The 27925-nt window shown below is 47.6% G+C and overlaps 1 protein-coding gene and 1 non-coding gene across 4 annotated transcripts in view; both read left to right on the top strand.

Annotated features, from left to right (window-relative positions):
* The window catches only part of atp8b4 (ATPase phospholipid transporting 8B4), a 372477-nt gene that overhangs the window by 187257 nt on the left and 157295 nt on the right, over positions 1-27925 (top strand). For all 3 annotated transcript variants that reach the window (XM_038813489.1, XM_038813490.1, XM_038813487.1), the window contains one exon: positions 18117-18175. In XM_038813489.1, coding sequence (XP_038669417.1) covers positions 18117-18175 — 59 coding nt within the window. The remainder of the gene's footprint in view (positions 1-18116; positions 18176-27925) is intronic.
* On the top strand, positions 20466-20538 carry trnak-cuu. Its single transcript has one exon. It is a non-coding gene; the product is annotated as a tRNA-Lys (tRNA).

Here is a 27925-nt window from a genome sequence, read left to right on the forward strand (position 1 = left end):
TGTACCAAAGTTTCCTGAGATCATTTGGTGCAAAGATCAGCAGCCTTATTGTGCCTCGTGTCGCTCTGGGCATCATTCTGAGATTCAGCCTGTATGTTCAGTGGTAACCTGTTGAATTATGCCACAGAACTGATATACCTGAGACACGAGCAGAAAAATATCTCTTTCATTTTTTCAGGACTTTGCCTTCAAGCTTATGATTTTCTGCGGTTGCTGCAAGGAACATGTATTGATACAGCGTTTTATTTGATTTCTGCACATCCCAAATGATTCACAACCAATAAACCTATGAAGCCTAGGCGTTGGGCACGATTTAGTGGCCTCATCGCACCGACTTAGTGATGGGATGAGGCTGTTGAATCTCGCAAGAGGCGTCTCGCGAGGTTCAAATCTTGCGAGAAGTTGAGATCCAGATTAACATATTAAGTGAGCCATTGGACTGTTTTAAATATATCTATGCCGGATTCTCTCGGGGCCGGGAACTAATGGCCTCGTCTGGGAGGCCTCCGTATGGCGCCGTCTGCACCTTCTCCCGTGTCTGCTTGGGTTTCGTCCGGGTGCTCCGGTTTCCTCCCACAAGTCCCGAAAGACATGCTGTTAGGTGAATTGGACATTCTGAATTCTCCCTCAGTGTACCCAAGGCGCCAGATTGTTGTGACAAGGGGATTTTCACAGTACCTTCCAGTAAATTACGGACGTGCACCGAGTCACCGGCGACACGTTGTGTTAGGGGTGGGGGGGTTTACGCTTGGCTGTGTCCGCCTCAGATCTATCCTGGCCGCGACGAATCTTCCCGCCGATGTCCGGGGGGGCACCAGGCTCAACCGAGTGCGGAGGCGGCATCCCATGAGCAGCTTGGATGGTGCGACCCCCATCGTGGCATGTGGCGTGATCCGATAGGAACCTGGCTAAACTCATCTCTCGGGATCCCGAGGTCTGTTTTTTCATCCCCTGTTTGAAAGTTCAGACTGCTCGCTCGGCCAATCCGTTTGAGATTGGGTGATACGGAGCAATGCGTATGCGGCGAATTCCCTTCAAGTGCATGAATGAGCTGAGCTCTGCTCTGGTAAAGGCCGCGCCTTTATCTGAAAATAGAATGTTGGGGATGCCGTGTGCTGAACGTCTGGTGAAGCCGCTTGACCCGTGGCCTTTGTGGTTGCCGCCTGCATCCATCCATTTGGAGTGGGTGTCAACTGTGATGAGGAAGATGGAGCCTTGGGATGGTTCTACAAAGTCAACGTGGATGCAGACCAGGGTCAACCAGGCCACTCCCATGGGTGGAGGGCCTACCCCGGTGGCAACGTGTGATGTTCCCGGCATTGAGTGCATAGCTGGACCAACGTCTCGATGTCAGTATCTAATCCGGGCCACCAGACGTAACTGCGGAACAAGATCTTTATTTTGTAAACTCTCAGGTGCCCGTTGTGGACACCTTTCAGAAGTGGGCCTTGCCCAAAGGATACCACCATCCTCTATGCTCAGCTCTGGGACTTTAGATGTGTAAGTCCTCAGGTCGTCCGGCAAAGCACATGTTGGGCCCCATACAATATAATGTGCCTGATGCGAGAAAACTGCGGGTCCGTCCAGGTCCAAGCCCGCATACCAGATGCTGTGGTGGATAGAGTCCATGAAATGTAAGGCAGCGATGACCTCACCGGACGAAGCAGACATCGGTGGCCTGGTTGGAAGGGGAGGCGGCTTAGCACATCCACATGTGGAATCTTCTCCACAGAACGGTGCTCCAATACGTATACATAGGCGGCCTGAAGTAGAGACCAGTGTTAGATTCATGCAGGAGCGATGGGGTGAATCGCCCTGTCCTCCTTAAACTGTCCCAGCAAAGGATTGTGGTCCGTGAGCACCGTGAATGCATGGCCGCAAACGTACTGGTGAAATCTTTTCACCGCAACCACCACGGTCAGATCCTTCTCGATTTGTGCATTGTTACGTTCTGCATCAGCAATTGTTCCGGAGGCGAATTCTATGGGGCATTTCGACCCTTTGTCCATGCGGCGGGCTAGGATGGCCCTAACTCCGCAGGGTAAGGAATGGCACGTCAGCAAGAGCGGCTTGGCAGGGCCGAAATGGGTTAACAACCGCAACGACAATAGCTGCTCTTTGACTTTGGAGGAAGCCGCACGCTGTGGCCGAGTCCATTCCCGTGGCTGGCCCTTTTCTAATAACCGATGGACGGGGGCCAGCAGGGGAGCCAGGCTGGGGATGAATTTCCCGTAGTGGTCAATGAGCCCCTTCCGGGATGGGGTAAGTTCATCCTCGGTAATGTTCATGGGGAACTGGATGGCCCACACCGTGTGACCTCTGTGGGGGTTGTAACAGCAACAAATGCTGGTCTTGTCAGCAACGCCCACATCCTATGAAACAATAAGGAGACAAAGCATTTGTTTATAAATAGCAGAAGTCAAAATGTCTCATGTTGCCTTAAGTTGCCCATATGACATTGAGGTCTGTCAGGACTGCTGATTCATGCAAAAAAGAATTGGATTCGCCCTCACTTAAACTTTTTTCGAGTGAAAGGATAATATTCGACATGTGTTCACTACTGAGGCCTGCTGAGGATCCCCATTATTCTAAAACACAATTTTATATAAAAAATTATTCAGTGGGCTGAAACCACCACATGAGTAAAAAGACTGAACAGCAGCATTTGAAATGACTTTAAACACTGGCTCCCAAGGTGGCCTTTGTACAGCCGAACTCTACACCTTCAATCACCATTAGAATGGAGTCAGGCTGACTAGAGATAGCCCACCAGACACAATCCACTTTGATAAGTGTGAGACCCGTCTACATTTATTTCTTCAATTCATGAGGTGTGGGCTGTCAAAGCCAGCATTTGTCGCCCATCCTTAATTTTCCTCAAAATAATTGGTTTGCGAGGCCATTTCTGACGGCCATTAACAGTTAATCATATTTCTGTGGGTCTAGAGTGACATGCAGGCCGGACCAGCTAAGGATGGCAGATTTCCTTCCCTAAAGGACATTAGTGAACCAAATGAGATTTTACGACAATTAATCTGAGTGCTCAGCAGGTGTGGGCCAACCCATTAGGCCCAATCACTTTGGACAACGGACCCTGACTGAGCTGGGATTTCCACCAGCAATAATCTAATCATTTCAACAACAATGGAACGGGAATCCGTTTGCTCTGGCCCTGTTTGGGATCAATTTGCTTGGGGTGATCATGTGATGAGCCAGCCAACCTTTACGTTTTAAGAAACTGCTTTTCTCCAGATCAGTTAGAAGAGGAGAGGGTGGGGGGACGGACAGCGAGTGGGATCAGAAAGACCCTGAGAGAAGGCACTCTGCCACTTTCCTGCCGCCCTGCCAGCTTGTGCTGAGGGTGCTGAGGGCAGTGTCTAATCCAGAATCTGGGAAAACTACAGTCAAATCTGTAAACATCCGCATCATCAATCTACACTCTACAGGGTCCATTATGGTGTGTGTGTGTGTGTACTCAACCAAAGCCCGAAAATCAGTTTCACGCTGGGGTGGATACCCGATCAAATATCCCACTTGTGCTCACCATGACGGATCAGCAAACCCTGTGGAACATAGAGGCCGGCTTGGAGACTGATTTGCATTATGCCAATGGAATGCAGATGGATCTCTCTCTCTCTCTCTCTCTCTTCCTTCCCCCCCCCCCCAAAAAGCGGGAAGGGGGTGCAACCATCATATGGATCGTCCAGCCGCACTGTCATCGAGGATGTCCACCTTCAGCCTCAAAGTGTTTCTGGAGATCTATTTTCTTTTTCAGGAGGGCTATCTTCTTTCTTCAACGGTGGATCAGTGATGTTTGGTGCCTTTTCATTATGGCTCCCAGATTTGATGGCCGGGACTTGCGATATTATGCCCGCCCGCCACGGAATACAGAATTAAACTCCTGGATGCTTAATTAATGAGGGCTGGGGCCAGAAGAAATGGCGTTGCTCCCCGCCAGTTTCACAGTTGGAAACACGCCACATTTGCAACCCTGCCACAGGACCTAGGGCGCGATTCTCCAGAAGGATTTTTAAGTTCATTTGTGGCGGGTTTTTCAGGGAGAGCCGGCGGGTTCCCCACCGCTATTCAATGACACTTAGGGTGAGATTCTCCGGTCGTACCCGCCTGACGGTCGGAGTATCCGCCCGAGGTCAATGGACTTTTCCATGGTCCGCGTCCTGCCCATGGCAACCTTGTGGCAGGTGGGGGTGAAGAATCCTGCCCTCAGTCATCGTTTTGGTTCCCGGGGAGTTTCTCACTGGTTTAGCCCACACTTAGGGCACGATTCTCCAGCCTTGTTACGCTCTTGCTCAAGCGAAATGTGGCCGGTGAATAGCGGGAGAGGCAGACAACGAGAACCGGCGAGAAACCAATTATCACCACTTAAGCCCTGTTTTCGTACAATTAACGAGAGTCACCCCATATCCACCGGCCTCCTGTCATTCAGCGGCCTCCCCAGCAAATGCTCACCTGGCGCCGATTAGTACTCCTTTTGAAAAACGTGAATCAGGCGGAAGGGCTCCGTGGGGAGCTGAGGACCTGCGTAGCCATCTTTACGCACAGGCAAAGAGTTGGGCTTGCCACCCCAGTGCTCGGTGGGGGGTAGGGGACCCCGGCTGGGAGTGGGAGACCTTCCACAGAAGTGGGCCACCATGAGAGGTTGTGGGGGGAGGCGCTGGGGAGGGAAACCAGGAGACAATAGCGTGCGGCACCACCATGCCAACCTCTGGATTGTGGGTACCCGTTCCTGGGGCAACCCGTGTCCCTGCCTGTCTGCCCCACTGACCACCCATAACCCCCATCGACTGCCGAGGCCGCTGGCCGTGCGACTGAAGTCTATCGCTAATAGGAAATTGGCAATCGTGGTTAAGTGAGCACTTCACGCAACCCAAGTGGATTCCCGTGGGTGGGTGGGCCATGTAACATGTGGGAGTCACTGCCCAGCATCCCAATCACACCTTGATGCCTGGACATGGTACCTGAAGACTGCGGGAGGCAACACCACACATGCAACAGCCAACATCCCGGTATGTTGAATTAGATGATTGGGAGGGCAGCACACGGCACAGTGGTTAGCACTGGGACTACTGCGCTGAGGACCCGGGTTCGAATCCCGGCCCTGGGTCACTGTCCATGTGGAGTTTGCACATTCTCCCCGTGTCTGCGTGGGTCTCACCCCCACAACCCAAAGATGTGCAGGTTAGGTGGATTGGCCAAGCTAAATTGCCCCTCAGTTGGAAAAAAATAATTGGGTACTCTAAATTTATAAAGGAAAGGAAGAATTAGTTGATTGGTGCCAAACGTATTTGCATTGAATCTCACACACAAACGCTTGGATTTTGTGACCTTAAACAATTGGGAAATTTCACATTTTGTGAATCTTTTAGGGTATGTCCAGGTCTACTGTCTGTCTGTCTATCCTTTTTAACCAAGAACATATATGCTCTGGTCTCCAACATTCTGGTTCTGGTGGAGAATTCGTGCTGTGATTATATCGAGGCCAGAGTTCCCACAATACATGCACAATAATCCTGTCACAGTCTCCCCACTTGTGTCGAGCCGCGACGAGATTGTGAAGAGTGATCTGGCATCCCAAACAAACTGTTAATTTCTAACAAAGTCATCTGTGTTCTTTTCAAAAACGTGACTGTTTCAAAGTCTGCTCAAGACCGCATGCATGTTAAAATTTCTGCACACAAGGACCTAATAAGGAAATTCACAGTTGAGAAAAAAGCCTTTTTGGCTTAATCGCTCCAAAACTCTCACTCCCCTGGTACAGAATCCAGCTGGATTCAAATTCTCCTGGATGAATTCTCCTCCTGTTGATTATTCCAAGGCTGAATGCGAATATTGCAATCCTGTTACAATGAAGTGCCTGCTTTAGTTGTCAATGAGCATAGCTGTTATAGATTGGGGAAAGGTTAGGTCATTATTATGAAGTGTATATATGAACCGATTTCTACCCGTGTGTAGAGAGGAAAAGGGTAGCCAACCTTTGTGAAGGAAAGACTGAGTCCAGATTCCTCCTTTGCTCAGTGATCGAGCAGCGAATTGATCATAGACTCCCTACAGTGCAGAAGGAGGCCATTCGCCCCGTGCATTATAACACTATATCACAGTTTGAGTAAAGAAATTCCAGCTCAGGAAAACTACTTTTATTTTTGTGTGGTGGATCATCCAATGGTGGCATGTCGGAGAAGGTCGCACACTAGGTAGCTCCCACCGTCGTACTTGTTTTTTTAGTCCTTTGTGCCTGGATCCCGGGAATTTTGTGCGCAAACCTGACCCATCTAAAGGCTTTAGATATAAATTTCTAAAAGGACCGGTGGAAAAAAAGTTGTGAGTGGAAACCCTTCGACAGATTCGGGGAGTCCGCGTGGCTCACCAGCTGGGAAGGTGGCGGTGTCAACTCCAGAGGGTGCAGCCGCTCCCATCACTGCGGACGTGCTGGCGGGGCTACTGGCCTCGGGAGTTCGAGAAACAAGGGCAGGTGGTGATAGGCACCCTCAAAAAGTCGATTGAGGAGGCGCTTGGTCCGATTTGGGAGAAACCGGATCCTGAAGGCAAAAGTGGATGACATGGAGAACAGGTTGAGGAGACAAAACTTCAGAATCGTGGGCTTGCCGGATGAGATGGAGGGGCCGAATCCCACTGAGTCACATATGGGCTGAATGACCACTATGTTGATACCTTGGAGAAGGTGGGAACCTTTATTAAGGAACACCGTCTTGGACTCAGTTAAAAGGTTCTGTGGGAACTGCTATGGTTGCTGATGGGATTTCTTGTATTCTGTATTATATTAGATGTTATTCGGGGTGTGCATATGTTATATGGGGTGGATCGTTTCTTAGTAGTCACCTGGAGTCGGGGCTACCTCGCTAGCAGCAAGGTTTTTAGCTAGTGAACGGGAGTGTGGTGAGAAGGGGCTGCGGTCTGTTGGACCTGGTAGACGTGGTTCAATGTGCCCAGCTTGTTTGTGAAGAAGGGGGATAGGGTTGGAGAGGAGGGAGAATTATTCTCTGGGTGGTGTTTAGCAGGCTCAAAGAGTGGAGATGTGGTTGGGAAGAGGGGGATAAGGGGGAGGGGTATTTCTCTGATGGTGACTGGGGCTTTTTCTTTGTCTCACCTTTTGGGTGGGGTCGGCAGCCACCTTGGGTGGGCCTTGGGCCGAGGTACTTGGTGTGGGTGCGGGATAATCCTTTCTGGTGCAAATGGCTGACTCCGGGTTGAGGTGGGGTGAGAGACCTCTGATCAAGTTGGCCATATAAAACGTGTGGGTATTGGGGGGGGGGGGGGGGGGGGGGGGGGGGGGGGGGGGAGGGGAGAGGCCCAGTGAAGAGATTGAGAGTTTTCTGTTCCTCTCACTTGAAGAACTTAAGGGCTGATGTGGTGCTTTTGCACGGGACTCACTTGTGGGCGAGGGACCAGACCAAACTCCAGAGGGGGTCCCGGGGAGGGGGTTGGCACTTTTAATCAACAAGCGTACCCGAACTTTAGCGAATAAGGTCATAACAGGCCCAGGTGCTCGGTATGTGATTGTTACTGGGTCATTGGCGGGTAAATTGGTAGTATTGGAAAATGTATATGCCCAAATTGGGATGATGCGGTATTTATAAGGAAACTGTTGGCCTCCATCCTGGACCTGGACACACATCAGCTGATCTTGGGGGTGAGACTTTGTGCTGGAGCCAAATTTAGACCACTCTAGGCCGAAGCCGTTAGCTCCTTCGGTGGTAGCGAAGGAGCTGTTAGTGTTTATGGAAGAAATGGGGGACGGACCCGTGGCGCCCCATGCATCTGAGGGGTAAAGAATTCTCGCTTTTGTTCACCGTTAATAAGGTTTACTCCAGGATATGTTTCTTTCTGATTGGTACATCTCTTCTTTGGTGAGGAATGCTAAATATTTGGCGATAGTCGTTTTGGACTATACTCTGCGCTTGGTGGACTTGGTTTCAGAGGTGGGCCCTTTTCAACGACCGGTATGGAGTCTGGACATAGAGCTACTGCCGGATATGGGGTTTTGTGGGCATATTTCAAAGGCTATAGATGAGTAAATCGGGTTCAATGGAAATAGGTCTGTCTCTCTGTCCATGCTGTAGGTGGCCTTGAAAGTGGTTGTTGGAGGGGAGATTATGTCATTTAAGGTGTACATCGATAGGGAGGGAAGAGAAGAACGGCAGAAACTACTTGACGATATTCTGATGGTGAACCGCAGGTATTCTAGTGACCTTACCCTGGAGCTCCTGGCAAATGGGAAGAAACTGCAGACGCGGTTCAATCTGTTGTCTACGGGTATGGCGGTGTGCCAGTGGCAGGGTTTGAGGGGGTTCATTTATGAATCTGGGGAGAGGGCCAGCCGTCTCCTGGCTCAACAGTTGTGGCGGCAGGTGGCCTTCCAGGAGATCATTCAGGTCAGAGACACGAGTGGCAAGCTGGTGTCCACCCTGGATAGAGTAAATGGTGCGTTTGAGGCTTTCTATAAGAATCTTTACTGGTTGGAGCAGCCAGAGGGCAGTGGTCGGATGTATTGGCATTGTTGGAGGGGCTGGAATTTCCTGTGGTGGCGAGGAGGAGCACAAAGAGTTGGAGGCAACTCTAGATCCTGACAAAGTCTTAGTAGCTGCAGGACAGATGCAAACAGGTAAGGCCACAGGGCCAGATGAATTTCCAGTGGAGCTTTGTCAGATGTTTGCCGGACAGTTGGTCCCATTGCTGGTGGACTCTCTGGGCTGTGGCTGCCTGCCAGTTGTGCAGGCATCAATTTCCCTTCTGTTGAAAAAAGATAAGAATCCAATTGAGTGTGGGTCATACTATCCCTGTTAATTCTTAATGTGGATGCCAAGATATTGGCTAAGGTGCTAGCAATGAGGTTAGAGCCTTGTCTTCCTGGGGTGATAGGTGAAGATCAGACAGGATTTGGTTTTTTACAAAATGTTTTTTATTGGGTTTTTCGCACATAGTATATTTACAGGTGTACACAAAGAAGAAAAAAATAGAAAATAAGAAAAACAAAAACAAGGTAAAAACAACAACACTATATAATTAGAAAATTCACAGGAATAAAAAAATCAAGGGGGGGGAAAGAAAAAACTGGGGAAGTGTATAAACATCGAGACACTGGAGAGACAATTACATTGTACATATACATGTCTTGGCGGGCTGGGGGAACCCTCCCTTTCTTTTCTTCTATTTTTTTTATAAATCAGGGAGAGTACATACAGCACCAATAATACAAAATAGATGTGGGGGGGGGGGGTGCCCCTGATGTTGCTTGCTTCTCCCGGTCAGTTATCGCTGTTGTGCATTTGCCTCCGCTTCGGCCGGCCGTTGTTTTTTCCTCCTGTACTTTCTTACTCTCTGTTTCCCCTCTATTGTTCTTTGGCCCCTGTCCTTACTACTCCACCACCACCCCACCCCCTCCCCCCTCTCTCTCCCTGCAGCTCCCCTTTCTTTTCTATTGTGGTTATCTACCCCCTCTTGAACTATTTCCCCCCCCCTCCCCCAGGTCTTTCTCTCCTTCCTTCTCTTTTCTCATGTTTTGGCTACTTTCCCCTGCCCCTTGGCTACTTGATTTTTATCTGCCTGTTCGTTGGCCACAAGCAGGTCCTGGAACAGTTGGGTGAATGGCTCCCATGTTCTGAAGAAGCCATCTTCCGACCCCTGGATGGCGAATTTGATTTTCTCCATTTGGAGAAATTCCGATAGGTCGGACAGTCTGCAGCTTTGGGTGGTGCTGCTGACTGCCAGCCGATCAGGATTCTGCGGCGGGCAATCAGGGAGGCAAAGGCAAGGGCTTCCGCCCTCCTCCCCAGGAATAGATCAGGCTGGTCTGATATCCCGAAGACCGCCACTTTCGGGTATGGCTCCACCCTCATACCCACCACTTCGGACATTGCCTCGAAGAAGGCTGTCCAGTACCCACCAAGTCTGGGGCAAGACCAGAACATGTGGGCGTGGTTGGCCGAGCCTCCTTGGCACGGTTCACATCTATCCTCCACCTCCGGGAAGAACCTACTCATTCGGGTTCTGGTTAATTGGCTCTACGTACCACCTTTAGTTGTGTTAGGTTGAGTCTTGCGCACGTGGAGGTGAAGTTGACCCTATGCAGTGCTTCGGTCCAGAATCCCCACCCTATTTCGAACCCCAGGTCTTACCCCCATTTCTTCCTCGTTGCATCTAGTACAGTGTCGGCCCTTTCTACCAGTCGATCGTACATGTCGCTACAGTTTTCTTTACCTAGAATGTTTGCATCCAGTAACTCCTCCAGTAGTATCTGTCGTGGTGGTCATGGGTACGTCCTTGTACCCTTCCATAGGAAGTTTTTAAGCTGCAGGTACCTTGGTTTGTTGCCCTTAGCTAGCTGAAATCTCTCCATCAGTTCGTCCAGTGTTGTAACCTTGCCGTCGGTGTATAGGTCTCTGACTGTCAGTGTCCCTCCGTCCTGTCTCCACCTTTTAAAGGTGGCATCGGTGAGTGCTGGTACAAACCTATGGTTGATGCAGATGGGGGCTTTGTCGGACATTTCGGTCAGGCCGAATTGCTGCCATAATTGGTTCCAGGACTGGAGGGTGGCTACCACCACTGGGCTGCTGGAGTGTTTTTTGGTTGGGGATAGGAGTGCCGCCGTGGCGAGGGCCCGGAGCGAGATCCATCTGCAGGAGGCCTCCTCTCCGCGCATCCACTCAGCTCTGGCTCCTTAATCCATCCCCTTACTCGTTCTGCTGTTGCCGCCTAATGGTAGTGTTGCAGGTTTGGGAGGGCTAGCCATCCCCTGGACTTTGTTTTTTGTAGGACCTTTTTTGGGATCCTAGCATTCTTCCCCCCCCCCATACAAATGCCATGATTAATTTGTCCAGTGAGTTGAAAAAGGCGTTGGGGATGTAGATCGGGCTAGATCTAAGTAGGAAGAGGTACCTGGACAGCACTTTTATTTTGATCGTCTGCACTCTCCCCGCGAGGGAGAGTGGGAGTGTGTTCTATCTCTGCAGGTCCTTTTTGACTTCCTCTGTCAGACTGGTCAGGTTCCACTTGGGAACCCCCACGCAGTCGGGAACGATTTGGATCCCCAGATAGCGGAATTTGTGTCGGGACTGTTGAAACGGCAGTCCCCTCAGCACTGCCCCTCCCCCTTTTGAGTTCACCGGGAGGATCTTGCTTTTGCTCATGTTGAGTTTGTAGCCCAAAAAGGCACCAAACTCTTTCAGGAGCGCGATGATTCCTTCCATGCTGCTCTGTGGGTCTGAGATGTAGAGGAGCAGGTCATCTGTATAGAGTGAGACTCTGCGCTCTCTGCCTCCCATTTGGATACCCCTCCAGTTTTTTGCTGTTCTGAGAGCGATCGCTAATGGGTCGATCGCTGGACGAACAGCAGGGGGACAGTGGGCATCCCTGCCTGGTGCCCCAGTGCAGCTGGAAGTACTGGGAGCTGATGTTGTTTGTCCGTACGCTTGCCATGGGAGCGTTGTATAGGAGCTTCACCCAGGAGGTGAATCCTGATCCGAGCCCGAAACGCTCCAGTACCTCCATGAGGTACTGCCACTCGACTCTGTCGAAGCCCTTTTCTGTGTCTCGGATGGGGTCATTATCACATTCAGCAGGCTCGATGTTAGCTCTCTACCTTTGACAAAGCTTGTCTGATCCTCTGCGACCACCTCTGGAACGCAGTCCTCCAGCCTTTTGGCCAGTATTTTGGCGTCTATGTTTAGTAGTGAGATGGGTCTGTATGATCTACATTCCGTTGGATCTTTGTCTTCCTTAGGTATTAGCGAGATTGAGGCCTGTGCTAGTATGGGTGGCCGTGTGCCCCTTGCCAGCGAATCTGTGAACATCTCCCACAGGTGCGCGGCCAGTGCTGTCGTGAATGTTTTGTAGAAGAACGCAGGGAACCCGTCCGGTCCCGGCGCCTTCCCTACCTGCATGGAGTTTAGGGCACACCTGGCTACGGCAAAGATGAGTGTTTTTTTCCCAAAGGTGGATGATAGGTGTGAGCGGTATTCCGGGGGCCTGGCCAATCACACGCATTGGTGTCGCAAATTGGCGAGTGTTTGGGTCTCCTTCTTAAGCACCATGTCAGTGATGATGAAAGTTGGATTGGAGCCCTGTCCTCTAGTTGCCATATTCGGGGCATCGGACTTGCCGGGGCTGCGGACAGGGCCGGAGGCGGATGTTCTTGCCTTCGCCTCACTGATTGCCCGGAGACGGGTTCTGCTAGGGTGGATGTCTCCAATTCCACCCAGCGCCTTGGCGTCGTTATGGAACCTAATGGGGTTTCTGCAGCTGGGGAAGGCCAAATATGCCGTGAGGGGACGGGTCGAGGGATTCTACCGGAGGTGGCAAGCGTTCAATGCATGTTTTAAAGGAACCAATCACCAACAGTTGTTTGAGGGCGGGTGGTTGGGGGGGGGGGGGGGGGTGCATGAGCTGCATGGGGTGATATTTTATTACTTTTTTTTGTATGTTGTATTTGTGAAATTGTACAAATGTAAATGTTTTTGTACTATTTGGTCAAATTGAAAAACTTCAATAAGAATTTTAAAAATATATATTATTTGTGTGGTATCAAATTTCACCATTTTGATCAATCTGTGTTTTCCTTAATTTAATAAATAAATGATTTCTTTGTGTAAGAATTCTTCAATTCTAACCCGCCCTACCATTTGAAGACATCACTCTTGTTGAATGGCTGGAGATCCCCTTCACCGGGTACCAGATTACAATTAACATCACGAAAGATTAAATCCACGCCACAGCGATTGCAGTGTCTTTGTGGGCAGCTTTCTTCAAGGTCAGCGGCAAGTGCCGTCACCTCAAAATCGGAATCATTGATATTGAGCTCATAAACAACGCAGCTAGAGAAATACCTTTGAAATGAAATGAAAATGAAATGAAAATCGCTCATTGTCACGAGTAGGCTTCAATGAAGTTACTGTGAAAAGCCCCTAGTCGCCACATTCCGGCGCCTGTCCGGGGAGGCTGGTACGGGAATCGAACCGTGCTGCTGGCCTGCTTGGTCTGCTTTAAAAGCCAGCGATTTAGCCGAGTGAGCTAAACCAGACCCTTTGTTTTGATTGCGTTGCATTTGTTTATTGTCACGTGTACTGAGGTACAGTGAAAAGTATTTTTCTGCGAGCAGCTCAAACAGATCATTAATTACATGGGAAGAAAATACAAAATAGGGCAACACAAGGTACACAATGTGAATACATAGACAACGGCATCGGGTGAAGCATACAGGAGCGTTGATGCTATTTGTTGCATTCCACTCCAATTCCCTTCCAGCATCGAGTGGTGCACAAAGGCAGACTTTTGTCTGTTTCCATAGTTTGTCATTCCTGGAACATAGAAACATAGAAAACAGGAGGAGGCCATTTGGCTCTTCGAGCCTGTTCCGCCATTGATTGTGAGCATGGCCAATAATCCGACTCAGTAATCTGTTTCCGCTTTCACAATCATATCCTTTAATCCCTTTAGCCCCAAGAGCTATATCCAAGCCCTTCTTGAAAACATACCAATTTTTGGCCTCAGCTACTTTCTGTGGTAGTGAATTCCACAAGCTCACCACTCTGGGTGAAGAAATTCCTCCTCATCTCAGTCCCCGTATCCTCAGACTGTGACTCCTTTTTCTGGTCATCGGGAACATCCTTCCTACATCTACCCTGTCTAATCCTGATAGAATTTTATAGGTTTCTGTGCAATCTCCCCTCATTCTTCTAAACTTCAGCGACTATAATCCTAACCAACTCGATCATTCCTCATATGTCACTCCCGCCATTCCAGGAATCAGTCTGGTAAACTTTCACTGCGTTCCTTCTATAGCAAGAACATCGTCAGATAAGAAAACCAAACACTGCACACAGTGGGCTGGATTCTCCGGTCCCCCAGCCGCGTGTTTCTCGGCACCCTGCCGTTCGCTGGCGGTGGGATTCCATACTCCTGCCGCTTGTCAACAGGATTCACCATTGAAGCCACCTCACACCACCAGGGGTACTCGGCCGGCGGGAAAAAGTGAATCGCAATGATGCACTATCAATGACCACAGAAACGAGGTTGTAGTCCGAACTGAAGGCTTTAATAGACAAGATGTTTCCCCAGCAGCTCAAGTATAGAAAAGGAAGCTGCAGGGGAAACACGGGCTCTTATACCCCGCCTTGTTGGGCGGAGCTACCTTACAATCTGACCAATGGGTTACAGACCATTGGGCCAATGAGCAGTGAGCCTTCTCCACCAATGGTTTCTCGGCATTTCTAGGTACCGTAGTACCTCTAGTCCAGGGGTGGGCAAACTTTTCCGTGCAAGGGCCACATTCAGAAATTCACAATTTTAAAGGGCCGCATAGTATATTAATTAATAGTCCCGGTTGTAACCAATTAGCGTGCGGCATATACCTCAGCGCTTCCCCCGCCGGCATCCTGCCTTTAGCCCTCTTTTTCTCTACTTTTCAAAAATGGCGCTTCACCCGGTTATGATTCTGGGCGCCTCATATAGAACATAGAACAGTACAGCACAGAACAGGCCCTTCAGCCCTCGATGTTGTGCCGAGCAATGATCACCCTACTCAAGTCAACGTATCCACCCTATACCAGTAATCCAACAGCCCCCCCCCCCCCATTAACCTTATAAAAAAAATATAAACAATTAAAAAAAAAAAATGTTTTAAATTTTTTTTTTAATGATTTAATCTTGGTGGGCCGCATAAAGACCTTTGGCGGGCCGCATGCGGCCCGCGGGCTGTAGTTTGCCCACCCCTGCTCTAGTCATACTACCACACACAACACTGGAGAATCCCAGCCAGTATTCCAGGTGTGGTCTCACCAAGGCTCTGTATCACTGCAGCAAGACACCCCCTGCTCCTGTACTTGAATCCTCTGCAATGAAGGCCAACATACCATTTGCCTTCTTCACTGCCTGCTGCTAGTCTGTCACCAGGGGCTTACAGCTTGAGGGGCACCACTCCACATCAAGCATTGCTGATCAGGAGTCTCTCACAATCCTACCACCAGCCATTGGAATGTTGGAAGGATTTACAGGTTGACAATCAACCTGCTTGACCACATTATGCCCTCCTGATTTCTCTCTTAACTCTATTCCGACAAGCCCTATACTCTTCTCGGGATCCACTTGATCCCAGCTGCCTATGCAAGTCACACGCCTCCTTCTTCCTTTTGACCATGGCCCCAATATGCCGAGTCATCCAGGGTTCCCTCCTTCTACCAGCCTTACCCTTCACTCTAAAAGAATCAGTCTCTGAACCCTAGTTAACACCTTTTTGAAAGACTCCCACTTACCAGCTGTCCCCTTGCCTGCAAATAGGCACCACCAATCAACTTCTGAAAGTTCTCGCCCAGTACCCTCGAAATTGGCCTTGCCCCAATTTAGAATTTTTACTTTTGGGCCAGAACTATCATTCTGCAGAGCTATCTTAAAATGGAATGGAGGATTTGCCATGTATGCAGTTGCGGGTTCGTTCTCAGTCAAGGCTGCAGTGTGTGCTGCCCGTTATCACAGCAGCTGCAGTCACTGGAATCCTGGCAATGTTCTGGCATCCCAAATGGAAAAAAAACATCAAAATTTGGAAAAGGGTACCAGTGAAACTTGTCCAAACTGATCTTGTATACCTTAAAATGGAACTCCGCTAATCCTGGCGGCTGCAGTAAATACTGATCCTTACTGGGATTTGAACATATGAAGTTTTCTTCCCTTCTGGAATTGATTTTGCTTCTCCTTCGGAATGATGATTGCAATGTTACCTTCAGGGAGAAATACTAATTTGGATATTCAGGGGAAGCTGGTAATCTGGGCATCTTTCCGCTGCAGAAAAGCCTTTTAAGGGTGTTAATTTGTGACTGAATATCTTTTGATCTAGGTTTTCCCTGTACATACGTTGAAGGAAATGGCCCGCAACTGTTTTCAGCTCTCATTGTCTTGGAAAGGAAGTGTGGCCTTTTTCAGTTACAGCTGGAAAGAGCTAAGAGATAACCAGTGAGGCAACAGGACAAAACAGGAGGAACATGTTTTTCAAATGTACTATTGTTTCATTGCCAACAGGATAACTTGCAGCTAAACATAGTTGTCATAATTTATTTGGAAACCTTTTATCATTTTGTGGCTTGATTCTTACTGAGCCAATCTTGAAAAGGCAATTGTTTTTCTCTTGTAAATCGAGTCAAATAGTTTATTTACATAGTTAATTCAGTCCAAATGAACCATCTGGTGGCAGAAGTTTTTGTGCATAATTACCTTTGGGATGTACTATTTAACGTGTTCATTTAACTTTTCACCCATGCTAACATTTTAACACAACATGTTTATTTCTCTAATTTGAAATTATTTAACAATAGCTAAATTGCATTAATATGAACAAGAAAGTTTCACATATCCACCATTGCACTGCTCGAAGGGTGATTCCTATATCAATTCATGTGCCAGTTTAGACTTGACCATGGGTTCAATGTAATATTTTCTTTTGTGTTATCAGCAAGAGGTAAACCCTCGCTCTTACAAGCTTACCTTGGAATCCCTGCAGGAGGAGGCCATTCGGCCCATCGGATCTGCACCGACCTTCTGAATGAGCACTCTACCTAGGTCCGCTCCCCTACCCTATCCCCGCAACCCCATCTAACCTGCGCACTTTGAAAATCTTTGGCCACTAAAGTACAATTTGATGTGTCCAATCCACCTAACCTGGACTGTGGGAGGAAACCAGAGCACCCGGAGAAAGCTTGCGCAGACACAGGGAGAATGTGTAAACTCCACACAGTCAGCCAAGGCTGGAATCAAATCCGGGTCCCTGGCGCTACGAGACAGCAGTGCTAACCACTGTGTCACTGTGCCATTGGAGCAAAATGTAGGCCGATGACACTGTTCCTCAGAACTCAGTTAGTAAAATGGGCTTTTGTTGACAACTTCCTCATAACTTCACTTTGTCATTTTACATCTGGTCCATAAAGTTTGTTCTGGCGAATGTCTGATTAATGCTGCAGATTAGGGTTAAACCTAATACTGTGCACCTGGTATCTGCATGCAGGATGTGGCCTCGCAACCTGCCGATCGTAGTCATTGGCTAAAGCAGTGTGTGAAAGTAAAAGTTTTGTTTTATTCGGGGTGGCGATATCTGCCTATTGCACTGGAATCCTGCCAGCTAATCAGAGGCTGTCAACGAAGCATGGGATATGTCTAGAGCTGGGAATGTTGAACTGCAAGATTATGGGTAAAAATGGAAGCCAATTATTACGAGAAGCAAACCTCCCTCAATATATTTTTTTGTGGAGTCAGATTTATGGAATGTGATTCTGTGACAGACTTTGAAAACATCAGAGATGGCAGAGCACTTCTCTGAATGATAAATAGTGAGATAAAAAGCTTGTAAGGTCTCCAGTATGGATTTAGGCACTAACTTTGTCCTACAAAATGGGAATAGTCTGTCCCTTCAGGTCAAATAGTGTTTGTGCTGTGATGCTCACAAGAACAATCATCTCTTGTTATAATGACAAACCAGAGGACCTGAAATCTGCACTCTGATCTAAAATCAGCCTTGCCTCGTTAATTAGAAAATCACATTTAGGTTATTTTAATTGGATTCTGAGACTGAATAAAACTGGATCAGAAAGTACAATGGGGACAAATACCTGTCTATAATTGAGGTTCCTAACTCGTAAATTATGAAGACGTTTTCCCATCTCTTTGTACACCCAAACGGACTAGGTGCCAGTGTAAAAATGGCAATGTGACTGCAATATTAATATTTCTTTTGGATTGAAGAGGTGGGACAACAGTAAAGCAGTCCTTCTGACCTCTTGAATTCACACATGGGTGTTCCAGTGTTTGAAAACCGAGTAACAATTGTACTCATTCTGCTTGAGGCAGTCTGGCTTACAGAGCAGCCAAGGATATATGTTCGTGCCAACACTGATGACCGTTCCTACCCGCCAGAAATAAAGAACTTTTTGACTTGTTGAGGAGATACTTTGGAAATAAGGAACATCATTGCGAGGACTCTAATGGAGGTGTTACAAATTCCCTTTAACTGGATGATCTGATTGCACCACTTCTTCACATTCTAACTACATGAGGAACAGTGTTTGTACATTGTTTGAATTACTTGTCTTTTTGGTTTTCAGAGGAGGAGCGGCGGGTGATAGCCAACAACCGCGAATACAATGAAAAGTTTCAATATGCCGTAAGTGAAGGCTTATTCTTTGTAAATCTGCTTACCTCATTTAGTGACCGATGGCGGCCGAGTACATATTTGACCAACTACCAAAGTATCTCTGTATTGTGTCATTTCTTTGCTGAGTAATTTTGTTAGGCAGTGGACCTTATTTATAAGTTTATACATTATTCCACAAGGCGATAGGGTTTGTTGGTTTTCATATGTATTAGACATGCCTGAAATTATTACCAATACAGTGATAACTATTGCTAATCATATTTACTTATATAATTTTTCTTTATTCATGGGATGTGGGCATCGCTGGCTGGGCCAACATTTATTACTCATCCCTTGCCCCTGGAACTGAGTCCTGTGCAAGACCATTTCAGAGATTTTTTGAAAGATTCTAGTCAACCACATTGCTGTGGGTCTGGAGTCACATGTAGGCCAGACCAGGTATGGATGGCAGATTTCTTTCCTTAACGGACATTAGTGAACCAGATGGGTTTTTACAACAATCAACAATGGTCATCATTAGACTTTTAATTCTAATTTTTTTTACTTTAAATTTCACCGTGGGCCATGGAGGGATCAAACCCAGGTCAATACTCTGTGTCTCTGGATTACTAGTCCAGCGACAGTGCCACTACGCCACCACCTCCCGTAAAGCTTTCAGTGAAACTGATCGCTAAAGAATTCACCACAAAACTTTTGAGTTCAAGGATACTGACCAGCATCTATTTCAAGTCTATCCTCCAGTTTCTTCTTCAACGCCTCTCTTCTTTCTTTCACCCCTGCTCTGAAAAGATTTAATTTCATCCCGTTAGCTGCAGTAACTTTTAACGAGCAATGCTTCTCAAGTTGTCACCTTGACTGAACTGTCAGTCAAGACAATCCACTCGAGGCTGCCAAAGGGAGAAAAGGATTTCGACATGCATGTTGCACCACCATCCGGGGAGGAGTTATGATCTCATGCCCCAGCTACTTGATTTGGTGGACAAAACATATCCATAGTTATCTGATTGCTGAGAGATATGTGCTGGCTCGCAAGAATGAGCGAATAAGCCATGGCCAGCAGTGCCGCCCTGACTTTGCCTTTCATTTTCCTGGAAATGTAACCAAAATTGGCCCGAACTGAAATGTCCCTAACAAGGTAAAGCTAAACGTTAATATGAAGAATGAACCATTTCCTTACGCCTCTCCAGAAACAAGAAGAGCGGCACAATGGGCTATTTGTTATCCTTTCACCTTTGTTGAAACGCTTCCATCCAACGGAGAGGATTTGAGATGAAATCAGTATGTGTTCCCAACTTCATATTGAACCCACTGGATAAAACTGGCTGCAGTTAGGGATTCATTCATCCTAATTGGGGTAATGTTATACCATGAAATGTGGTGTGGAAAATCACAAGAACTCAGATCAGGATCAAAAGCCTTTCACTGCAACCACAACTGCTGGTCCCAAACAGTTTCTTGCTTCCCATGTGATGGGATGAGTTCCATAAAGATGAAGAAGATTCCGTGAAGAATGGACGAGCAGCCCAAACCCCTGTTTCACGTTAGAGTCAATAACATTGGGAAGAAAAGCTGGAGGTTCTTGTCAAGGGAGTTTGAAGGATTCAGGTGCTTAGAAAGCAGGACCTTGGAGGTAGTAATCTCAGGATCACTGCTGGTACCGCGCGCTAAAACATTTGGGTGGGATAGTGAGATTAAACACATCCCCCCATATAACCTGTAGGTAAAATGTAGAAGGGAGAACTTCAGACTTCTTACGAATTCTAGAGCAGGAAAAGCTCAACAATGGAATTGGCTCCACTTTACAATCCCTGGGGCTGCCTGCAGAGTTTGGGAATGTTGTTGTTGGGGGAGGTATCTTCAGGTGGAGCTGGAGGATGTCCGTCTTCCAGCCTCAGAATGTTCCATCAGCTCCATCTCGGTCCATCTTCTTTCTTCAACAGTGAGCCAGTGATGTTGGGTGTCTTTTCAATATGGTGCTCGGATAGGACGGCAGACCGGCCGCCATCCAGGCCTGTCCTGCCACCGAATAAAGTGTAAAACTCCTGGCTGCCTAATTAATGAGGTCGAGGTTTGGAGATATGGCTTTTTTCCCTGCCAGCTACCAAGTGATAAACGCTCCATCCTCCCACCTCCACCACACTTAAGGCGAGATTTTGCCGCCCACCTGCTGTCGGAATCATCCTATCCCACCAAAAGTCAATGGAGTTTTCACTACCTCACTACATCCCCTACAATGGATCCCACCATGGCAGGGCTGGAAAATCCCGGCATAAGTCTCAGATAGGAGAATTCCATATATGCCCAGCTAGCTCAGTCGGTAGAGCATGGGACTCTTAATCCCAGGGTCGTGGGTTCGAGCCTCACGTTGGGCGCTTCCATAATATTATTTGAGAATACTGAGCTGAACAAACTGTTTTAGGACAACATGGTAGCACAGCGGTTAGCACTGTTGCTTCTCAATGCCAGGGTCCCAGGTTCGATTCCCGGCTTGGATCGCTGTCTGTGCGGAGTCTGCACATTCTCCCCGTGTCTGCGTGGGTTTCCTCTGGGTGCTCCGGTTTCCTCCCGCGAGTCCCGAAAGACGTGCTTGTTAGGTGAATTGGACATTCTGAATTCTCCCTCTGTGTGCCCGAACAGGCGCCAGAATGTGGCGACGAGGGGCTTTTCACAGTAACTTTATTGCAGTGTTAATGGAAGCCTACTTGTGACAATAAAGATTATTATAAGTATAGAAAATTGGAAAAGCATTCCAAAATAGTAAGGGAAAGAAACTGAAGGAAAAAAAGGGGAGACAATAGAAGGGAAAATGGTCCTGAGGCGCACAAATACATCAGGATTACAGTGATCACACACAAGTGTGAAAAATATTTTAAATAAAGTCAGGGAATAGATTCAATCATATAGAATTGAAGGATGTGATGGTGTCTTGATAGAAACTTGCTTTCAGCTGAGTTGCCACTGTGAACTAAATATGCCTGGCTATGAGGTGCTCAGAAGTAAGGGATGGAAAAAGGAGTACGAGGGATCGATAAAGATGCAGAAGGTGTTATTGTGCTGGAGTCTCAACTTTCCAATGATGGACTGGGATAATGGGGAAGGGGCTTTAGAATGCATCCAGGGCTCTTTCCTTGGACCTTCAGGCAGCAGAGCCCTTGGGAAATGTTGACCATAGCCCAATAAGTTCAAGTTGAAAATAGATAAAAGTAAATCAGCTTGAAGGTGTTTATCTAGAAGTTAACTAATTGCAATTAGTTGACGGAACCAAAACCAGGTTACTGGAGTTGGATATGCAGCATTTCGCATCACGTCAGAGGCCTGGGTCTACCTTGCAGAAGAATATTACTCTGCCTCAGGCTTCTTCATCCACCAGGAAACAAAGATGGTGTTAATGCACCTAACCATCAAGCATTAAGGGGACAGTGTCAGAGACGCTCAAGCCCACTTTAACTGAGTGGCTCCTGGTGCACTGCCTCATTGCCCTGCCTGCCATTCACCGCGGTACCATCATGCTGTGAGATGGGAGAGCTTGTGAGCAAAACTGGCCTTTCCATTCCAGAAGACCTGAAAAATCCACACACACACAAAAAGCTTTAAAAATCATGCCAGCTGCTCTGCGTTACTACAGCTAATATTGATGCAACTGGTATCAACCCACCCCAGAACCAGGTGGACAAAATAACGGGACCCGCATAAAGAACCAACACCGTGTCACTGACCCAGCAGCAGAGGTGCCTGGCTCCTAGCTCACTCGATAGTGATGGACGGCACTCAACTGAATCTGCTCAGGCGTAGAGAATCTGCAGCCATCTGTTCCATTGGCAGAAGATGAGGGATGACCCAAAGTGCGCCTTTAGCCACGAGAAGAATTTATCTCGGAAAATATTACTTGCCCGCCTGATAGATTCATGATTTTGCTTTTTTTCTTAACTCAGAGCAATATACATATTATCTTCTACGCAGCTGTGGTTTTTCACTTGACTACAATCTGGGGTGTTCTCGTCAACAGTAAATTCTCTGGTGGCAGGCTCTGTAGTTATTTACAAGTTCTGATACTTGCTCCAAGGAAGATAATTTATGTCAGATAAAAACAAATTGAGAATAAGCCACCTGGCGGCAGAAGGGTCAGAAGTTCTAACCTGACTCCCACAACCTGTATCAGCTAGACTTGCATTCAATGGCAATGTACATTCCCATATATTGTCTGCTTCCCAAGTGTATGTCCATTTGAAATATTGGGCACAAATCCGTTTTCCCGGTAGCACAGTGTCAGCACTGTAGCTTCACAGCTCCAGGGTCCCAGGTTCGATTGCCGGCTTGAGTCACTGTGTGCGGAGTCTGCACGTTCTCCCCTTGTCTGCGTGGGTTTCATTCGGGTGCTCCGGTTTCCTCTCACTGGTCCCGAAAGATGTGCTTGTTTGGTGAATTGGACATTCTGAATTCTCCCTCAGTGTACCGAACAGGCACCGGAGTGTGGCGACTAGGGGATTTTCAATGTAACTTCTTTGCAGTGTTAATGTAAGACAACGTATGACAATAATAAAGATTATCATTATTATTTGAAAGGCATAACTTCAAAAGTGTCTTTAAAAATGCTCCGACTCCATCTGGTGGACATTTGTGTATCAGCGGTTATATTTACTGGCCATATTTTACCGCTTGAAACATTTTCATATTCCAGCACACTGCCATGTTGTTTATGCCAGAGTTCCAGAGGACCATAGGCTGCTCTCCCCTTTGAGGGTCACCAGACCTCAGGCGAGGGGCAAGGTTGAGAAGGCGGAGCCTTCATCAATAACCTCAGACGGTAGGGGAATTGAACCCATCATGCTATTGGCCCTGCTCTGCATCATGAACCAGCTGTCCAGCCAACTGAGCTGACCGTTTTCACTATGCAAGTATGGAGCAATCTGCTTTGACAATTGGGTATTTTGCATAATCTTTTAGCTGGTCAAGAATTAAAATTAAAATTACGTCATTGTAACAAAAGGTATTTGAAATTTGCTGTGTTCTGAATAATGGACAACATTAGCGGGATTCTCTGTCGGGGGGATCCTCCGCTTCGCCGGCAGCGCACATGCCCGCGGATTTCCCGACAGGCTGGGGGTGCCCACAATGGGAAACCCCATTGGCCGGCTGCTGGGACGGAGGATTCCACTGCCGGTGGGGGCACGATGCACCAGAAAATGGGTGCGGCGGGACAGAGAATCCGGCCCCATATACCTGGGGTGGGGATTGTTTATATATTCTCTTGTCCATTGCAGTAAACGTGATTCTTGTGTGGCCAACACCCAATCACATAATTGGTGGTTGTATTAATTGAACATGCAGTAATTATATTTTGACACTTTTGATTTAATTGCCCAGCATTTCTCTGATGCAGTTATAAAACTAATGATTACATTCTGTTTTTAGTTGGGGGTGAAATCAAATTCAGTATTCAAACTGGTCACACTTGCCAAAACAGGGAAAGTATATTCTACTTGGTTTCAGTAACTTAGCCCCTTCTCCTTGGCCAGGAGAGTGACTTCCTTTTACAATTTGTACCTTGGCCAGGACCTTGGTTTTGTTACTGGTACCGTGGTCTACTTCTAATATGATTTCATTTTGGAAGACATTTTAACATGGCTTAAACAGATTATGGATAAATGAACAGGAGCAATGTCACACCATTGATTCTTTACAGAAAAATACTGGACATAACACCCCACCCCACCCACCCCTCAAAGGCCCCACCCCCTAACTACTAATTTCCTCATAGCAAATGTTATGCGCCAGGGTTTAGAGAAGCCCAAAGTGTATCATGGAGTTCACCTGACCCACAACTTTTAATAGATGTGGTATGGGGAGCACACGGCCCACTCTACAGGTGTGGTACAGCAGAAATGGAAAAGTATTTTTTAAAGCAAAACAATGTTTATTTTATGAAGTGAACTAATGAGACAGGATTGATTAATGATCTCATGGTCAGGGATCCTCCCGGAAGGAGCGATCACAATATGGTGGAATTTAAAATACAGATGGAGGGTGAGAAGGTAAAATCAAACACTCGTGTTTTGTGCTTAAACAAAGGAGATTACAATGGGATGAGAGAAGAGCTAGCTAAGGTAGACTGGGAGCAAAGACTTTATGTTGAAACAGTTGAGGAACAGTGGAGAACCTTCCAAGCAATTTTTCACAGTACTCAGCAAAGGTTTACACCAACAAAAAGGAAGGACGATAGAAAGAGGGCAAGTCGACCGTGGATATCTAAGGAAATAAGGGAGAGTATCAAATTGAAGGAAAAAGAATACAAAATGGCAAAGATTAGTGGGAGAAGAGAGGACTGGGAAATCTTTAGAAGGCAACAGAAAGCTACTAAAAAAGCTATAAAGAAGAGTAAGATAGGTTATGAGAGTAAACTTGCTCAGAATATAAAAACAGACAGTAAAAGTTTCTACAAATATATAAAACAAAAAAGAGTGGCTAAGGTAAATATTGGTCCTTTAGAGGATGAGAAGAGAGATTTAATAATGGGAGATGAGGAAATGGCTGAGGAACTGAACAGGTTTTTTGGGTCGGTCTTCACAGTGGAAGACACAAATAACATGCCAGTGACTGATAGAAATTAGGCTATGACAGGTGAGGACCTTGAGATGATTGTTAACACTAAGGAGGTAGTGATGGGCAAGTTTATGGGGCTAATGGTAGACAAGTCTCCTGGCCCTGATGGAATGCATCCCAGAGTGCTAAAAGAGATGGCTAGGGAAATTGCAAATGCACTAGCAATAATTTACCAAAATTCACAGGACTCTGGGGTGGTCCCTGCGGATTGGAAATTAGCAAACGTGACACCACTGTTTAAAAAAGGAGGTAGACAGAAAGCAAGTAATTATCGGCCAGTGAGCTTAACTTCGGTAGTAGGGAAGATGCTGAAATCTATAATCAAAGAAGAAATAGCGAGGCATCTGAATGGAAATTGTCCTATTGGGCAGACACAGCATGGGTTCATAAAGGGCAGGTCGTGCCTAACTAATTTAGTGGAATTGTTTGAGGACATTACCAGAGCGGTAGATAACGGGGAGCCAATAGATGTGGTATATCTGGATTTCCAGAAAGCCTTTGACAAGGTGCCACACAAAAGGTTGCTGCATAAGATATATTTGGATTTCCAGAAAGCCTTTGACAAGGTGCCACACAAAAGGTTCCTGCATAAGATAAAGATGCATGGCATTAAGGGTAAAGTAGTAGCATAGATAGAGGATTGGTTAATTAATAGAAAGCAAAGAGTGGGGATAAATGGGTGTTTCTCTGGTTGGCAATCAGTTGCTGGTGGTGTCCCTCAGGGATCAGTGTTGGGCCCACAATTGTTCACAATTTACATAGATGATTTGGAATTGGGGACCAAGGTCAATGTGTCTCAAGTTTGCAGACGACACTAAGATGAGTGGTAAAGCAAAAAGTGCAGAGGATATTGGAAGTCTGCAGAGGGATTTGGATACGTTAAGTGAATGAACATAAGAACTAGGAGCATGAGTAGGCCATCTGGCCCCTCGAGACTGCTCCGCCATTCAATGAGATCATGGCTGATCTTTTGTGGACTCAGCTCCACTTTCCGGCCCAAACACCATAACCCTTAATCCCTTTTTTCTTCAAAAAACTATCTATCTTTACCTTAAAAACATTTAATGAAGGAGCCTCAACTGCTTCACTGGACAAGGAATTCCATAGATTCACAACCCTTTGGGTGAAGAAGTTCCTCCTAAACTCAGTCCTAAATCTACTTCCCTTTATTTTGAGGCTATGCACCCCAGTTCTGCTTTCACCCGCCAGTGGAAACAACCTGCCCGCATCTATCCTATCTATTCCCTTCATCATTTTAAATGTTTCGATAAGATCCCCCCTCATCCTTCTAAATTCCAACGAGTACAGTCCCAGTGTACTCAACCTCTCCTCGTAATCCAACCCCTTCAGGTCTGGGATTAACCTCGTGAATCTCCTCTGCATATCCTCCAATGCCAGTATGTCCTTTCTCAAGTGAGGAGACCAAAACTGAGCACAATACTCCAGGTGTGGCCTCACTAACACCTTATACAATTGCAGCATAACCTCCCTAGTCTTAAACTCCATCCCTCTAGCAATGAAGGACAAAATTCCATTTGCCTTCTTAATCACCTGTTGCACCTGTAAATCAACTTTCTGTGACTCATGCACTAGCACACCCAGGTCTCTCTGCACAGCAGCATGCTTTAATATTTAATTGTTTAAATAATAATCCCGTTTGCTGTTATTCCTACAGTAGTCCCCCTTTATAACGCGGGTGTTGGGGTCCAAGACAGCCACCCGCGTTGCAACCGAGCCGCGGATATCCACGATGGGGGTTTTAAATTTATTTTAAAATCTATGCTAGCGCTTCCCATTGAGAGTCTACGGGGGGCGGGGGGAGAGGTCAGACCCCCGTAGACTCACAATGGGAAGCGCTAGCATAGATTTTTAAATAAATTTAAAACCCCCATCGTGGATCTAATTAAAACAGTGTCAATTTCAGCAGCCGGCTCACTTTGATCCGGAGAGGGAAGCTGCTCTCTCATTGAAACAATCAGCCGGCCGCTGAAATTGACACTGCCGGCTGCTCTCTCCCTCCAATCCAACTTTTAAGTTTTAATGTTTCTGATTGGAGGGAGAGAGCAGCCGGCAGTGTCAATTTCAGCGGCCGGCTGATTGTTTCAGTGAGAGAGCAGCTTCCCTCTCCGGATCAAAGTGAGCCGGCCGCTGAAATTGACACTGCCGGCTGATTGGAGGGAGAGAGCAGAGAACACAGGAGGAGGTCATACGGGCCTCTGCAAGACCAGCATGGTCTCACATCGCCCCTCCCCTCTGTAGTTGGGGTTCAGGCTGTGGCTGCTGGGGTTCAGGCTGTGGCTGCTGGGGTTCAGGCTGTGGCTGCTGGGGTTCAGGCTGTGGCTGCTGGGGTTCAGGCTGTGGCTGCTGGGGTTCAGGCTGTGGCTGCTGGGGTACTGTGGCTGCTGGGGTACAGGCTGTGGCTGCTGGGGTTCAGGCTGTGGCTGCTGGGGTACAGGCCGTGGCTGCTGGGGTGCAGGCCGTGGCTGCTGGGGTTCAGGCTGTGGCTGCTGGGGTTCAGGCTGTGGCTGCTGGGGTTCAGGCTGTGGCTGCTGGGGTACAGGCCGTGGCTGCTGGGGTACAGGCTGTGGCTGCTGGGGTTCAGGCTGTGGCTGCTGGGGTTCAGGCTGTGGCTGCTGGGGTTCAGGCTGTGGCTGCTGGGGTTCAGGCTGTGGCTGCTGGGGTGCAGGCCGTGGCTGCTGAGGTACAGGCTGTGGCTGCTGGGGTACTGTGGCTGCTGAGGTACAGGCTGTGGCTGCTGGGGTTCAGGCTGTGGCTGCTGGGGTACTGATTGGAGGGAGAGAGCAGCCGGCAGTGTCAATTTCAGCGGCCGGCTGATTGCTTCAGTGAGAGAGCAGCTTCCCTCTCCGGATCAAAGTGAGCTGGCCGCTGAAATTGACACTGCCGGCTGCTCTCTCCCTCCAATCAGAAACATTAAAACTTAAAAGTTGGATTGGAGGGAGAGAGCAGCCGGCAGTGTCAATTTCAGCGGCCAGCTCACTTTGATCCGGAGAGAGAAGCTGCTCTCTCACTGAAACAATCAGCCGGCCGCTGAAATTGACACTGCCCGCTGCTCTCTCCCTCCAATCCAACTTTTAAGTTTTAATGTTTCTGATTGGAGGGAGAGAGCAGCCGGCAGTGTCAACTTCAGCGGCCGGCTGA

This window comes from Scyliorhinus canicula, chromosome 12 (genome assembly GCF_902713615.1).
Source record: "Scyliorhinus canicula chromosome 12, sScyCan1.1, whole genome shotgun sequence".
Taxonomy (NCBI): domain Eukaryota; kingdom Metazoa; phylum Chordata; class Chondrichthyes; order Carcharhiniformes; family Scyliorhinidae; genus Scyliorhinus; species Scyliorhinus canicula.